This window comes from Nannospalax galili, unplaced genomic scaffold (genome assembly GCF_000622305.1).
Source record: "Nannospalax galili isolate Female #2095 unplaced genomic scaffold, S.galili_v1.0 scaffold907, whole genome shotgun sequence".
Taxonomy (NCBI): Eukaryota; Metazoa; Chordata; class Mammalia; order Rodentia; family Spalacidae; genus Nannospalax; species Nannospalax galili.
The window spans coordinates 1,846,492-1,863,869 of NW_008357958.1; the positions used below are offsets into that span (position 1 = coordinate 1,846,492).

The 17,378-nt window shown below is 41.7% G+C and overlaps 1 protein-coding gene across 1 annotated transcript in view; it reads right to left on the minus strand.

The window, feature by feature from the left end:
• Positions 1 to 17,378, minus strand: part of Iqgap2 (IQ motif containing GTPase activating protein 2) — a 325,046-nt gene that overhangs the window by 10,767 nt on the left and 296,901 nt on the right. The window contains exons 29-32 of the mRNA XM_008855997.2: positions 16,218 to 16,320; positions 14,782 to 14,923; positions 6,763 to 6,850; positions 2,193 to 2,405 (exon numbers count right to left, since the gene is read on the minus strand). Of these exons, the coding sequence (XP_008854219.1) occupies positions 2,193 to 2,405; positions 6,763 to 6,850; positions 14,782 to 14,923; positions 16,218 to 16,320 (546 nt within the window). The remainder of the gene's footprint in view (positions 1 to 2,192; positions 2,406 to 6,762; positions 6,851 to 14,781; positions 14,924 to 16,217; positions 16,321 to 17,378) is intronic.

Sequence of the window (17,378 nt, forward strand, 5' to 3'; positions counted from 1 at the left end):
CACATTTGTGGATTCAATCAGATAGGAACTGAAAATATTCAGGAAAAAAAACTTTGTATCCACAGTAAACATGTACAGATTTTTTTTTCTGTGTTATGAAAGATGATTGAAAGTATATGAGGGAGCCAGGCACGATGGCACACACTTCTTGGTCCCAGTCACTTCGGAGGCTGAGGCAGGAGGATTGCTTGAGTCCACAAGTGAGACCAGTTTGGGCAATATAGCAAGATACCATTTCAGTAAAGAGTACACTGGAGACAGGAAGATGTGAATAGCTCATATGCAAATACTATGCATTTCATATCAGGGACTTGAGCATCCACACACTGGTTATCAGTAGGAAGTCATAAAGCCAATCCCCTCCAGATAGCAAGAAATGACTGTACTTGGATTTAAATAGAATTCTTAGAACATGAAGTTGAGTTAGCTATTTATGGATTATAAGAATTGAGCTAAAAGTAAACTTGAAGATATAGCTTTAAAAAATTACTCAGTAAAGGCCAGGGACATGGCAGTGGGTGAAAGTGCTTGCCACACAAGCCTGATGACCTAAGACCGATTCCTTTAAAACCATGTAAAATGTCAGATGTGGTGGCACATAAGTGTAATCCTAGTACTCCTACTGCAAATAGGAGGTGGAGACAGGAAGAGTGACTGGAAGCTGGTGGGCCAGCTAGCCTGGAGTACTCTGCAGAGAGGAAACAATAAGAGAGAGACTCTGCCTCAACAAGTTGGAAGGAGAGCGCCAACTCATGAAAGCTGTCCTTGACTGTGACACATACACCATGGCAAAGTGCACCTGTACTCAGACGCATACACACTCCAAATAAAAAGATTAAAAAAATTATTCAGCAAGTTATGAAAATATTTCACTTGAGAAAATTGTGGCTGTTTAACATTACTTTCCTTTTTTTTTTTTGGTCTTTTTGAGACAGGGTCTCCTTGTAGCCTCAGCTGGCCTGGAACTCACTATGTAGGCCAGGCTGGCCTTGAACTCACAGAGATCTGCCTGCCTTTGCCTCCCAAGTGCTGGGATTAAAGGCGTGTACCACCACACCCGGCCTATTTTCCTTTTTAAACAAATGAAAATCAGTTGTTTCAGGAATTCAAAGTCACATTCCCCTATACCTTCTGAAGCAAACATTATTATAAAAACAAGTTTATTATTTTTTAATTATGTATATATGTGTGTTTGTGCATCTGAGTGTAGTGCTCAGAGATCCCCTGAAGCTAGAATTACAGGCAACTGTAAGCCTCCTGATATGGGTTCTGGGAATTGAACTCAGGTTCTCTGAAGGAGCAGTACACGCTTTTAACTGTTGAGCCATCTCTCCAGCCCCATGAAGTAAAAACTATTTATTAAGCAGAACATTTTTGATGGTTTCCCCAGTGTATATCCCCAAAGAGAAATACTTTCCACCTCAAAGTTATAGAAAGAAATGCTGCTTGCTTTGCATTGCTCAGGGTATAAGAAATAAAAAACTGCTTTAAGTGACCACAATTTTCCACTGAGGAATCAAGCTGTGCATTTTTCCCTGGGGACGAAGAGTAGATTTTTCTTTAACCATTTAACTGCCTTTAAGCCCTAGATCTATATTAGTTTATATATTTGCATTAATGGAATGAAATGTGCTTTTTATCTTTATTCCTAACAAACAGATCTCAGCCACTTCCTGTGATGTTTCCTTGAACTAAGTTGATATCTTTTTCCCAGGAAGTTTCTCAAGTAAAAATATGAGACGAAAAACCAGAAACAAATCTTTAAATTTGAGCTGCAGTAAGATTAAACTGCTCAGAAACAAATGCTCAGGGGACATGCAATTACCAACTCAACAGCAAGTCCTAAGAGCAAATGGACTGTATCCCAACTGTGAAGAGGAAAACTCTCCCAAATGTCATTAAAAAAGCCAAATTGCCATGGCTTAAAGGTATAACAGAGCTGCCCTTTACACCTCCTGAGCATTTAATCCAAGGGTGCTTCAACTCTCCTCCTGGCTTGGGGGAGTTGTAGTGATTCTTTTATAAAAGCCATGAATCTTTTTGAAACTTCTAAAAATCTGTAACACTGAGGAAAATAGGAATCGTGTATGTAAACAGAAGTCCCTCATGTCACTTCAGAGGACCTCCAGCATGTGATTGCTGATTAGCAAATGTCTACTAAGTGAAGAAAGAAGACTACTGTTTCCAAACACCTTGGCAATCTCGTTGAGAATGTCTTGGTATTTATTTTTGGATGACACAAGTCCAGTCTGCTCCAAAGTCCGAAGATTCCTCTGGATCTTCCTCTTCTTCTGCTCAAGAGGCAAGCGTGCGTCTTCCATCATCGCTTGGCTGTGTTTCACTTCTTCTGGAGTTCTGGAGTCTATAACTGCATGGCTCTCCATGTCTTTGGTATGATCTAGTTCCTGTAAAGAGAATATCAAGATCCCCACTTTAATCTCAGTGATACAGGTTTAGGAGCTAAACAAGGCAAGTTAATACCAAAATAAAAGTTCTCAAGCTGAAGTCCAAATCTTAACACCACAATGTATTCTTCATGGCTTTGAAGTAAATCTTAGAAGGAATCACCCCCCCGCCTTTTTGGAGTAAAATAGTAGTGATAATGGGCCTAATTTGGGAAAAATTCTAAAGAGTTACTTTATTGCTAAGGTGACAAATTGCTTAGTAAGGTACACATTTTAATACAGAACCGCTGCTTTGTAATTTCCTAGTTGGAAGGATCTCAATTTTGGATAGTCCAGTTGAAGAAACTAAAAACAAATTGCATATTAAAATACGGCTTTGACAACCCATCTAAACTTGCACAAACTAGGCGTGCTAATGGAGATTGATAAGCCATCCAATGGTGAGGCAGCCAGAGAATGCATTCTGACAACGGAATCCCCCTCACTGTTTAGGAAACCTGCACAGTTCCTTTAAACCATGGGGAATAAGAATATTCCAGCATAGGATAAGTTCCTAAATCAATGAATGAATACTAACTGGGTAGTCTGTTCAAGACAGTAATAAAAGGAGACTGATGGTCTTTCCATTTCACTGCACTAGACAACTAATGCCATAGATAGAGTCTATGACATAATTGTTATTAGATAAAGCAGTGTTAGCCACAGGGCACACGGATCAATATGGTTGGCACAGTTAATTGGGTCAGCAATGAATAACAATAAAAATAGCCCGATTTAGTCTGCCAGATAGTACTGCAGCCATTTAACTTGTTTTTTCTCATTTAATAATTGCCCACGAGTTAGAAATTATTTCCATTTTACAGTTGAGACAACTGAGGCACAGATAGAGTTCTAAGTGTACACAGTTACCAGCAAGGAGGTGGCAAGCTATACTTGATCTTGGTGTTTGTGTTTTTATTCACACAGTCATGATATATTTGGGGGAAAATGAAACTAGAGCTAATTTCTTTTACATGAAATTAGTACATTTATTTATATTACTTAAAAGTATTCATGCTGGGGCTGGAGAGATGGCTCAGCAGTTAAGAGCATTGACTGCTCTTGCAGATGACCCGGGTTTGAGTCCCAGCACCCACATGGCGGCTATGAACTGTCCTTAACTCCAGTTCCAGGGGAATCCGAAGCCCTCTTCTGACCTCTGTGGCACTGCACAACATAGGTGCACTCACGTACATGCAGACAATATAAGCACAGGCATAAAATAAAAATATGTAAAAAAAATATTAAAAAAGTATTCACTCATAGTGGAGTGTGGTGGCACATGCCATTTTAGTTTTAGTACTGAGGGGGCAAAGGCAGGCAGATCTCTGTGAGATTGAGATCAGCATGGTCTACATAGCAAGTTCTAGGTCAGCTAGAGCTATATAGGGAGACCCTGTCTCAAGAAACACACACACACACACACACACACACACACACACACACAAAACAAACCAAAAACCAAAACCAAAACAATAAAACAAAAGTATTTCACACATTAACATTAACACACATTAACATCAGGTTTGAAGTTTAAAAAAAATTTTTTTTGCTGTTTTATTTTTATCTGTTTGAGTGTATTGTCTGCATGTATGTAAGTGCACCTGTATCATGCAATGCCTGCAGAGGTCAGAAGACGGAGCCAGATCCCCTGGAACTGGAGTTACAGACCGCTGTTAGCCACCATGTAGGTGCTGGGATTTGAACCCAGGCTGCAAGAGCAGTCAGTCCTCTTAACCACTGAACCATCTCTTCAGTCCTGAGAGTCTAAAGTTTTGATTTTTAAAATAATTAAATCTAGGGACACAAATACTTTTTGGCAATTCATTAAATTAAGAATAATTTAGGAAAACTAAATACTTCCATTAAAAAGCAGTCCAAGAGACTCCCAAAATTACACAGGGCATTGCCATAGGCCTTGATTGCCTCCTGGAACTTGAAGGTAAGATCCTATTGTTGAGGACAGAACATACTTCAGACACAGGATTTGGAGCAAAGGAGCTGGAAGTGACCTGAAAGCCACCTCCCCTGAAGGCTGGCTCTCATAGCCTTGGAGAGCTCTATGCAAGCTGCTAAGGGTAAACACCAATTGATGTTCCAACTCTGGCTTCAAGACCAAAGAACCACTTCGATGACCAGCACAGTATATGACATTGGTGCAGTAGTGGCACTTTTATTATGGGGCAATCAACAGCTACCTAATTGGACTAAAAGCCCACTCCATGGAAGGAAACTCATGTATAGTACTGTAAACATAGCCAAATACACATGACTGAAGAGGTCATAGATCTTAGAGAAAACCCCAAGACTGTCACATCCCTAGGCTAATGTAATTACATGCAAAATTTATGTATCCTTATATTTACAGACAAATATCCCAATCACCACTCATCAAAGAAGCTTCTTTTGCACAAGACATGTCTATTACAGAGTACCACAACTGGTCACACACATAACATTATCTGTGAATTTCACAAACCAAAGTGGCACATCTACAATGCAACCTTAGGTGTAGACCTAAGGCTCATACATAGAACAAGGAGTAAAGAGGATACTAATGAATATCTCAATTCTCACTAATGAAGCTCCCTTATACAACAGAGGACCAGGAAAACAAAAGGTCACAAATGGCCAAAGCATAGAGATTAAGAGTCTGCAGAATGCTACTCCTTGGACAGGACTCCTATATTAAACTTCACCCACCCAGGGCTCACAGACCATTGCGGAAGTGGGGGCAGAAAGATGTTAAGAGCCAGGAAGGAGGTGAGGTGCATGACCATATGGAAATAGAGTCCTAGAAGCTCCTAGGACCCTGCTCATATGAATCTATAGCAATGGTGCCAGCATGCACAAGACCCATGCAAACTCAAGCACAGAAAACCCAGCACTGGGGCAAATGGACAGTAGACCCCAATCTTAGCTGAAGAAATACTGGCAATTGATTACAGCTTGAGGAAGAGCTGATCTTCCTAAAGCGAGGGACTCTAGATAGGCTGACTAGATCTCAGTAGATGAACTTGCACTGAGGAATGCCTGGGGACACTAACTTGACACAACAGGCCTTAACACAAATGACAGAATGTATGAATTCCAGTGTCGGGGGGGCTATGGGAGGGTTCCAGTGATGAAGGGGGTATAGAGATGACCAAGATTGATTGAGGTGTTCTATATGAAATGCACAAAAATTCAATTAAAAACATTTTTTTGGTCTTTTTGAGACAGGGTCTCTCTGTAGCCCCAGCTGTCATGGAACTCACTATGTAGACCAGGCTGGCCTTGAACTCACAGAGGTCTGCCTGCCTCAGGCTTCCAAGTGCTAGGGTTAAAGGTGTGCGCCACCATGCCTGGCAATAAATTTTTTTTTAAAAAAAGTAAATGGAAAAAAGTAATTAGATAATTTTGTTAACTTGTTTAAGGAGTGACAATTATTGTTATTAAAATAACACTGATATTAATTTATTTCAGAATGAACTGAATAATGATGCATTTTATTTCTTTCCCCATTTCTTTTGAGACAGGATCTTCCTGTAGCTCCAGCTAGCCTGGAATTAACTATGTCCAGACTGCCTTTGATTTCACAGAGGTCTGCCTGCCTCTGCCTCCAAAGTGCTGCGGTTAAAGGCATGCGCCACCATGTCTGGCTTTGAAGCTTTCCTTCTTTTTTGTTGCTCCCTCCTTCCCCCGCCTTTTTTGAGACAGGGTCTAATATACCTCAGGCTAGTCTCGAACTTATGATCCTCCTGTCTCTGCCTCCCGGGTGCTGGGATTACAGGAATGTATCCCCCATGTCCAACTTTAGTGATGTATTTTAAAAGATAATGGTAGAATGTTTAATCTCAGGCTGTCATGAAACTCTAGTCATTTACATCCATGGAATGGTGCTTGGACACCACGATCTCAGACACTGACTTACTTTGGAAGTACTTGGGAGACAGCTTTAATATGAGACGTTTCTGTGCTTCTCCATGTTAGCAAATATATTAACTATGACAGGTATTTTTTACATACTGTCAACTAGAGCTTTCTCTCTGCTGACCTGTCCAGCTATCCTCTGTATGACAAAGCTTATGGTGAACATTGCAGGGCTTTGAAAGATGCAGAACTCTCTTCCTACTATAGAAGAAAATCACATCATACATTTGAGGATGCACTTTCCACTGGATTCCTCAAGTCCATGTGGCTTTTAGATATGGCTGAACTCAGTTGTCTACAATAAGAGATTTCAGACTTAGCTCTCTCAGGTAATAGTAAATATTTGGACTATAGGTTAAGAACACCAACAGCTGCCTAACATATTTTACATGCAAAGATAAATTACCTGCTGTTCAGTCGCTGGAGTCTCTAAGATTTCAGTCAATGTGTTCCCTGGCTGGTTCCGGATCACATCAATGATCAGTTTTTTGGTCCTTACAAAGGAGAAAAAGGAGAGAGATGCTCAGACAGCAGTCTTGATACACAAAAATCTGTTTCTCCCATGTGAATGCACACAGGAACTTCAAAGATAATCCCTTAAAATGAAGTGATCTTGCAAAACTTCACCAAGTCTGCTTGAAAGGTCCTGAAAGTTTTCGAACAGTTGATAAGGTCAGGGTTGTATACATTTAATACTGTAGGATTATTCTTGGACACAAATTATTAACATGGACACAAATATGCCATAAGAGTCCTCACTGAAATACTTCTTTTTCCATTTGAGGTTGAGAATTTTTTTTTTTTTTGTCTTTTTGAGACAGGGTTTCCCTGTAGCCCCAGATGGCCTGGCCCTCACTGCGTAGACCAGGCTGGGTTCAAACTCACAGAGATCAGCCTGCCTCTGCCTCTCAAGTGTTGGGATTAAAGGCATGCACCACCATGCCCAGCTTGAGATTGAGATTCTTTTTGAAGGGCAGCAGGAACAAGTGCTGCCAATCTGATCTGCTGCTATAGAGGAAACAGAAAGATATCTAATAACCTTTTTCCTGACGTCAGTAACGTTGAAAACTCTGTGCCTGTTAATATAAGTCTTTAGGAGCCAGACCAGCTGCTACCTTTTCTGCATTGAGAAAAGTGTAAGACAGTGAGTGGGAAGGCCCATGGAAGCAGAGGTTCCCTGTGGCCTTGGACACTGAACACCGAATCCAGGAGGCTGGGAGTCGAAGGACACAAGGAATTAGCGGACAGGGATGCATCCTTATCTTCAGGGAGCTGAGGACAGAACTGCTCTAGACAAGATCAAGGCTGGCAAACCCCTCTGGAGGTGCTGAACTCATGCTATTTAGCAACTGGCCCACCTTTTAATTAGGGATCAGGTTATGTAATTACATAAAAGGTAGGGGCTAGGCATATATCTCAGTGGTAGAGCATGTGAGGCCCTAAATTCAAACCCCCTGTACAACAAAAATAAAAGAGCAACCAAAAATCCCATAAAAGGTAGATGTTCAAATTCGCTCACTGTTGCATAGGGTGGGAGTCTATTATTGGAAATGGCCTCCCTTCCAAAGGACAGAAACATCAACAGAAGTTGCCTTAAACTACAAACAGGTCAGGTCTGCAGTTTCATTTTTAGCATAGCCCTGTTACTGTATTGAATTTCAGCTCTGTCAAAAGAGAGAATGAATTTCTTCATTAACAACAGCCAGAAATGTTCACACAGCATGAAACTGGAAATGAAAATAAAATATTCATAGTCTGACGCATAGGGCAGCTGCTCCCGTGCAACCCCTCCAAGTTAACCCCAAATATGAGACTTTACAAATGGGACAAATTCCAATAAGTCATTTGCGGACATGTTTTTTTTGTTTTTTCTCCCCACCTCATTTCCTATTTATCTCACGTCTGCACAAGAAGAGCGATCACAACACAGCTTCCTTTCCTCCCCTCTCTCTGGCCTCCTGAGAGCCACTTCCTCTGGCCCTGTGACCCTTCACTCCTGGGGATTTTCAAGGCTGTCTGGGAATGTACAGCTAAAGACTCTAGGGAGTCAAAGGTGGGCACACAGCTAATTATAGCCATGTGGGAGATGGTGCAGCTCCTGAGGTGACCATGGCTCAGAAAGCTGTGTGTCCCTCCATATACATCGCCTTCTTCCAGTCATTATCAGAAATGAATTAGAAATATTATTATTATTATTATTTTGAGATAGAGTATTACTATGTAGCCTAGGCTGACCACAAACTTGAGATCCTCCTGCCTTAACCTCCTAACTGCTTGGATTAAAGACCTGCCCCACCATGCCTTTTGCTGAGTTAAAAATAAGAGTTTTAGGTGACACAAAAAATGTCAACAGTGGTTAAGAGCACTGACTGCTCTTGCAGAGGACCTAGTTTGGAATCCCAGCACCCATATGGTGGCTAACGATGGTCTGTAACTCCAGTTTCAGGAGGATTTGATGCCCTTTTCTGACCTCCATGGGCATTGCATGACATGGGTGCACTTACATACATGTAGGCAATATACTCATACACATAAAATTTTAAAAAGCCAGCAGTGAGAGATTCTTATTTGAGTTTTTTGTTTGTTTGTTTCCTGAGACAGGGTCTCCCTGTAGTACCAGCTGACCTGGAACTCACTACAGAGACCAGGCTGGCCTTGAACTCACAGAGATCCTCCAGCCTCTGCCTCCTGAGTACTGGGATTAAAGGTGTGCAATACCACATTGAACTGAAAATATTTTTGCTATATTGGGTTAGACAGGATATATTATTAGAAATAATTTCAGACCCTAACAGAAAGAAGTGATGTGTGTGAGGTGACTACCCCACCAGTTACCCAGATCTGACCACTGCACAACACGTCTGTGTATTGAAATGCCACAACTACACTCCATAACAATATGCAATGACCATGTGTCAAGTTAAAAGTTCATACAATGAACTTCTCACTGGGAAAGTGAAAAACAAGAAAAATTGTACCTGTTTCTTCCTAGAATGTGGCTTTTAGAACTGGAATTTCCATGTATGGGCCCTATTACATTTTTTTTTTTTTTTTTGGAAAGTGCAATAGTAGAACATTCCATTCTTCAGCAGGAAGTCACTAGTCTGAGAGGCCCACTCCCTGGACTTAGTCAGTCATAGGACTTCAGCACCAAGGGGACTTGGGGGAAACAGCCGACTGTCTGACACGAATGGGGCAACAAAGACCTCAGAGGCTTGATGGGTAGACAAAGATCTCACACTAGTTTCCAGCATTGTAGAAAACAAGGCAAGCTGCTGTTCTGCATCTTCCTCAGCCCCTCACAACACTGTAGAGAGGCACTTGCTCTGTGTCCTACAAGCCCCGTTTGTGCTGTGGATCAAACTTGCACATTCTAGCACATTCTCTAACACCCTAAGTCTCCATTCCTTTTTCCAGAAAAGCCCCCTAGGTCTTTAAACCTCCATAGAGCAACATCTGCAGAGAGTTCAGAGTTTGGCTCACATTTCAGTTGCCTTTTTAACAGGTGTCTCCTCTTCACCCTGGGCAAACATTACTTTCTAGACCTATCTGAGCAGCATATTGTTATCAACCTGTAGAGTGCTGGGCCCATGACTGTTCAAACAATCTGTAAGACAGGCTGATCCCAAATTGGATGAAGAGGCCTCTAACTCTGGGAAAGAATTACCAAAGAATAATGAAACACAACAGGGAAATTCATCCGAACTCTGCTCACATCCCTCTATGAGGACACACAGATCTTAAAGTTGGTGTGGTCTCTGGGGCTTGGTCACTCCACCCATGGCTCTGGTCTCTCCTCCCTGTGTACTCAAGGCTGAAGAGGAACTGGTGCTTGTGGAAGCTCAGAAAGACTTCTTGTTGTTTAATATTCCAGTAACATTAGAACACTTTTTTTTTTTTGCAGCAGCCTTCAAACATCACCTCAGACACTGTGTGCTCCTGCCAGGGTGAATCAAAAACAAGGACACACTTCTAGTAGGATAATGTACATTTAGACTGAATCATGTTGAAGGAGAAAAATTCTAAAGAGATGACATCTTAAGCGCTCAAGCAGCTAAGTATGATTGAAAACCACAAATATTGCCTTGACTTACACACATACTTTTGTGGAAAAGCAAGTTGAATAAAGGCCACAAAGTCACATATTTTAAGATGAATCATAAGCTATAATGAGGGAGACTTATGGTCATATTGTTCTTCATAATTTATAAGCCATGAATGCATGATTTAATGGGATGGACTCAGCCCTCTCCCACGTCCCCATTTTTTTATGAAGACAATGCTGATTGGACACCTTGCTGAGTCTGTGACTAAGTGACACTTTGGGGTGCTCATCTTTGTCAGTCTAGGGCTCTTCCACAGCAGGCTTTCATAATACCACCATGCTTGGAAGCACTAAGGAAATGGCAATAGCTCAGATAAAAGTTCTGTGTTCCACAAGAATCCATGTTTCTTCCTACTCCAGTGAAGGTCCTTTGTGCCCCTCACACCCATCAGTCACTCCCTTTCGGTGCAGCGAGATGCAGCAGCATTAGTCACAGCCCTACTGGATTCTGTTCCATTGATCTATGCCTTTAAAAATTTTTTTTTTAATTGAAAAAAAATTCTCTTCTTTACTCTAGGGTTGCAAAGGCCTTGACCTCAAGTATTGTGAAACTTTGTAATCAACAGCATAGGCCCTGGAGGACTTCAAACCAACTGGGTTTCAGTCTCTGTTCCAGTAACTAGTATATTGCCCAGGAAAAAGTTTACATCTGTTTACATCTGTCTTGATCTTATTGTCTTCATCTATGAAATTCTGATGGGAACTTCCACCCCTACAAGGTTCCTAAGAGTATTATATACATATGCATCTATATCTATATTTATAGATATAGATATACATATCTATCTGTATATATTTATACGTAATATACACATGGCCTTCTCCCTCTCTTTCCCCCTCTCTCCCTTCTGTGGGTTTTTTTCTTTCTTAATAATGTCTTTTTAAAAATTTTTATTTTTGAGACAGAAACAAGAGATCCCTATGTAGTCCTGGCTGGCCTGCTTAGATCAGGCTGGCCTCAAACTCAGAGAGATCTACCTGCCTCTGCCTACTAAGTGTTGGGATTAAAGGTGTGTGCCATCATACCTGGCAATAGTAATGCCCTTTTCGACACAAAACTTTATATAAAAATGTAAAATAATCCACAGAAAAACAAGAAAAATTGCAAATCATATATCTGAAAATATGGATTTGCAAAGAAATCTTTCAACCCAGGAACAGCAACAACTTCAGTTTAAAACTAGGTGAAAGTCCTATAAGTCTCCCGTACTGGGAACTGAACTCAGTGCCACACGCACCTTAGCCGAGCACTCTACCACTGAGCTCTATCCTCAGCCCTTAAAAATGGGTGAAGGAGTTGACTGGACCTTTCTTACCATGGAGATATGCAACTAGTCAATAAACACATTAAGAGTTGTTCAACATCACTAATGAACAGGGAATCACAAATCAAAACTGGAGCACACACTCTGCTACACTCACTGGGATGGCTAGTGAGAAAACGGAGGGGGTGGGGTGGGGGTGGGGATTAAGAATGTGGAAAAAGGTGGAACCCCTATTGTTTGTGGGGGAACGTGGAGTGGTGTGGCCACCGTGGAAAATATTTTGGTGGTTTCGTCTAAATACCATACAGAGAATTAACATGTAACCCAGCAATTCCATGCTTGGGCATATAATCAGAAGTAAAAACCTGTATATGAACATACATAACAGCACTATTCACAATAGCTAAAAGGTAGAAACAACTCAAATGTCTGTTAAGAAATGAATCAGTAAACAAATGGTATATCCATACAGTGAAATATTATTCAGATATAAAAAGAAATGAAGTATTAATTCATGCTCCAACACGGAAGCATCTTTAAAATGCTACAGTGAATAAAAGAAGTCAGGCACAGAAGGCCACATATTACATGACCTCATTTATACAGAATATCCAGAAGTTAAGAGACAGAAAGCAGACTAGTGGTTAGCAGGGAGCAAGGGCAAACAGGACTATACTCTGGGGATGATCAAACTGTTCTAGATCTAGGTAGTGGTGATGGCTGTATAATACTGTGAATATGGAGCTGGAGAGATGGCTCAGCAGTTAGGAGCACTGGCTGCCCTTACAGAGGACTTGGGTTTGATTCCCAGCACCACATGATGGCTAACAACCCACTGTAACAACCCACTGCCCTCTTCTATATGTATATGGTAAATACATGCAGGCAAAATACTCATACACATAAAATATACATAAATAAAAAAATACTCTGAATATCCTAAAATGTCACTGAATCATACATTTTATGTTTTGCTTTTTGAGATGGGGTCTCCCTGCAGCTTCAGCTGTCATGGAACTCACTATGTAAACCAGGCAGGCCTTGATCTCACAGACATCTGCCTGCCTCTGCTTCCTGAGTGCTGGGGTTAAAGGTGTGCGCCACTACGCCTGGGGAATTGTGTATTTTTAAATGGTTAAAGTAATAAATTTTATGCTACCCATGTTTCGCCAAAATAGAAAGAAAGAAAAGTACATGGTATGGAGACAGTGTACTGGCAGCGTGCCTGGGGGAGCTGAGGCTCCGCAGCATGGCACAGGCTGGTTAAGGGGGCAGGATGGCGCACCAGGCTTCCAGGCCTAGACGCATTACTTCCCAACATGCCTGACTTTTATGGTTTGGATTGTAAAATGCGAATTCCAAGAATCTGCCAACCGTGGAGACTCCTGTTTAGCAATCAGCACACATGTGTGATATTCCATTGGTTTCATGCTTTAGACGGACTCACATAGTGACTCTCATTCATTCCTGGAGACATTAGCATTGACAGCACTGAGGAGATCGAATTCAAACAACAGACAAAACCAATTAAAAGAACCTCTCTTCCCATTACTTCGAAAGACAAAGCTTATCCTGGGAGACTTGGTCTAATTTCATTTGCATGGCTGAACCACCATCTGTGTTTCCAGTTATCTTGGTAACTGGCCATTGTTCAGAGGAAGTCAGGGTGCATACTTCACTGTTTCCTCCTTTTCTTCCTGCTCTGCTTTTAGCTGTCTTCCAGAAAGTTCAATCTAACTTGGTCATGGGTTGCACAGAGCTGCACTGGGCCTTGTGGGGCCAAGGTTGTGGCTTTGTCCTGCAGCTGGGCTGGGCTCTGGGGACACACTGCACCTTCCTCTGCTAGCCTAAAGATGTCACACCCTGGGAGGAAGAAGTGGTGCTGGCCTGCTCCCGGAGGGGGGGGGCAAGCCCCAAGTCACCCAGAGGGTTCCTCAAGTAAATGAATGACACCTTCCATGATCTGAGAACCGAATAAACAGGGACCATAGAAGCAGCACAGATCCCAAGATGGCACACCCAGAAAGCTCTTTGTGGTGTATACAAGAATGGCTGAGTATATGGGAAAAATCAAGTGCAGAAGATGTTTTCTGGAGCATATCAGTGCTGGGACTTTTATCTCAAATGCAAACACCAGCAGCCAGGACACAGAGCTCAGAGGAAGTGCATGAAAGGCCATTCTAATGCATGCTTATTCCTGTGTCTCCTTTCTCTTTCCCAGCATAGAACTCATCTCACCATACAGCTGTTCTGATATGTTGATATTCATTCTTCATTTACATAAGGGCTTGAAAACTGTACTATTGGGTGAGTGTGTACTTCTAATATATTGTATTGGATTGGAATCTGTCTTAGTTTCAGGAGGCAGAAGCAGGTGGATTTCTGTGGGTTCAAGGCTAGATAAGAATTCATAGTGAGACCCTGTCTAAAAACAACAAAAATAAAAAAAGAAAGGCCAATAAATCTAGTAATAGTCTATCATGTGTGGGTCTTTTTACATGGTTTTATACCAGATATAAAATTAGATTAAAGATGTTTCCTTGCTAATCTCTCAACCTCTCTGAAACAGATACCCTGAGTTAATCACTTTATTCCTTAAAGAAGTCAAACTCAATATATAAAACTAAAAACTAAGGCAGACTTTACCAGCTATAATATTGACTTTCCTCCTAAAGTATAAAGAATGTTATATATCCTCTGCTTTTAAAGATATATACAATGTATTTCAATATTCACCTACTTTTATTTTTTATAATTATTTTAAAAATGTGTTGCCTGCATGCATGTAAGTGCCCCCTTGCTGTGCAGTACCTGCAGAAGTCAGAAGAGGGCATTGGGTCCCCTGAAACTGGAGTTACAGATGGCTGTTAGCTGCCATGTGGGTGCTAGGAACTGAATCTGGGTCCTCTGGAAGACCAGTCAGTGCCCTTAACCATTGGGCCATCTCTCCAGCCCCATACTTTTAAAGGAATATCTGAGACTTACTTAGCCTTCCTTGAGTCTACGTGGTCTGGAACATGCTACTGGAGACCTGTACCTTTAGCTCCAGACTTACTTTATCATGAGACTTCGGCCATCGACAGCTTCACCATCTTCTATGTTGTATTTGCTGGTCAAGTAAAGAGAAATCTCAGTCTTTGAGAGTTGATTTAGTGTGTTTTCCTTATTAGGGTCATTGGGATCAACTGCTCCTTCCCCTGTATGAGAAAAACAACAGTGTTTTGTTTTTCCAGTTCAGTCCTATGCTGACTGCCTCATACTGTAAGATAGGGTCTGGGGGTAGAGGACAGGCTCAGTAATTAGATGGGAGATTTATGGTCACCATAAAACCTGCATATTCTACTTCATCTGGAATGGATTTTGAAGCATTTCACTCTAATATTATAACAACACGGGGCATAAATATTCACATATGAACAAATTTTAAAAAAAGAACTGTTAGTAAAACATAGTAAAGGACTTTGTCATTTCTGGACAAACTCAGTCCTTCATGTTTTCTTTCTTTGTGAAACAGACTGGTAAGTCCTTTTTGATGAGCTTGTCTTCATGAAAATTAAATTGTTTTATAATAATCCAGGATGCAATGAATTACAGAATTTTGCAGGGAGAGTGGGTTCTGGAGGTTGAACCCAGAACCTTGAACATGCTAAGCAGATGCTTCTCTACTGAGCAACACCCTAGCCTGAGTTACTGAATTCTTTTGATTATTTAAAGATTTTTTTCTTTTCTTTATTTTTTGTCTTTTTGAGACAGGGTCTCCCTGTGGCCCCAGCTGGCCTGGAACTTGCTATGTAGGCCAGACTGGCCTCAAACTCACAGAGATCCACCTGCCTCTGCCTCCCAAGTGCTGGGATTAAAGGCATGCACCACCACGCCCGGCTTAAAGATTTTTTTAAATTATATTTTTTATGTGTATGAGTGTGTTTCCTGCATGTATATAAGTGCATCCATGTTGTACAATGCCCATGGAGGTCAAAAGAAGGTATTGGATCCCCTGGAACTGGAGTTATGGACAATTGTTAGCTACCATGTGGGTGCTGGGAATCAAACCCAGCTCCTCTGCAAGAGCTGCCAGTGTTCTTAACCACTGAACCACCTCTCCAGTCCCTAAGTTAAAGATTTCTTTACGTGTATGTATGTGTGTCTGTCACTGTGTGAGTGTGTGCCATGTGTGTGGGTGTCCGAGGGGGCCAGAAGAGAGCACTAGATCCACCAGAGCTGGAATTACAGGTGGTTGTGAGCTGCCCTATATGGGTGCTGGGAACTGAACTCAGGTCCTCTGGAAGAGCAGCAAGTGCTCTTAAGTGTTGAGCCATCTCTCTAGCCCCCCAAGCTATAGAATTCTTATTGCAAGAAGAGACAAAGGTAGTTATTACCCTTTAAATAAACAAATAAAAAATTATCAAATTCCAAAATAAGAAGAAAGAATGAGAAAACTAAACAATGGCTCCAAAAGAACAAAAGGGAGGATTAGGGGGAAGAAGCTCTTACCAAGAAAGGACTCCACCATAGGCACCTCCCCCAGCGACTCCAGTAGCTCATTGAGTGGGTCACTTTTTTCAGTGGCAATGGCATCCTGATGTTCCAGCAGGAGCTGTACACAGCAAGCAATAAACATGCAGAGGCAGAAGTCAGTCCCACGGCTGCCCAGACTTACAGCTTCCCCTCCTAGTTTTTCGACATTCTCTCCTACTAATGTTTACATCTTAATACAAATCTGACAGTTATTAAAATTGTAGACACAGATATGGCTTTAACTTTATCTCAGAGAGAAATGTCTATTGCACATCAAGGCTGTAGCAAAGGCTAGGGATATAGCTCAGTTGGCAGGATGCTGTGTAGGAAGCCCTAGGGTTGATCCCAGCACTACATTAACTGGGTGTGGTGACACACGCCTGTAATTCCAGCACTGGGGATGTGGAGGCAAGCAGATCAGAAAGGATCATAAGTTCAAGGTCATCCTCAGGAATATAGAGAGCTGGAGGCCAGCCCAGGCAACATGAAACCCTCTTAAAAAAAGAAAAGAAACGACAAACTATATTGAGAAAGGTGTACCTAAACCCCCTTTCCGCTAAATTTTGCCTTTTATTCCTAATTGTGTTCTCCACAACCACCACAGGAAATAGGGGGAAAAGATGCTAAAATGATATAGAAGTTCTTACCAAACACTGGCAATAAACTGGGAAGGTATTTTCATGTCTGTCTGCACAAATTATGCAGCAAGCACTACATACCTATGTGTGTGTATGTGTAGGCCAGAGGAAACCTTGGATATTATTTCTCAGATATCACTTTTTTTTTGAGACAGAGTTTCTCATGGGCCTGGACCTTACCAACTAGGCTAGGCTAGTTGGCCAGAGAGCCCCAGGACTCTGCCTTTCCAGTACTGGGATTGCAGTAGGATGTGTTGGATTGCTTCAGTTGTCATCTTGACCACCTGGGAAGAGGGAACCTTGGGAAATTACCTCTATTGGATTGGCCTGTGAGGCATTTTCTTGATTGTTGAATGATGTGGGAGGGCCCAGCCCACTATGGGTGGTGCCCTGGGTTATATAGGAAAGCAGGCTGAACACAGGCCAGAGGAGCAAGCTAGTAAATAGCATTCCTCCAGGGTCTTTGATTCAGCTTTTCCCTCTAGGACCCTGCTTTGAG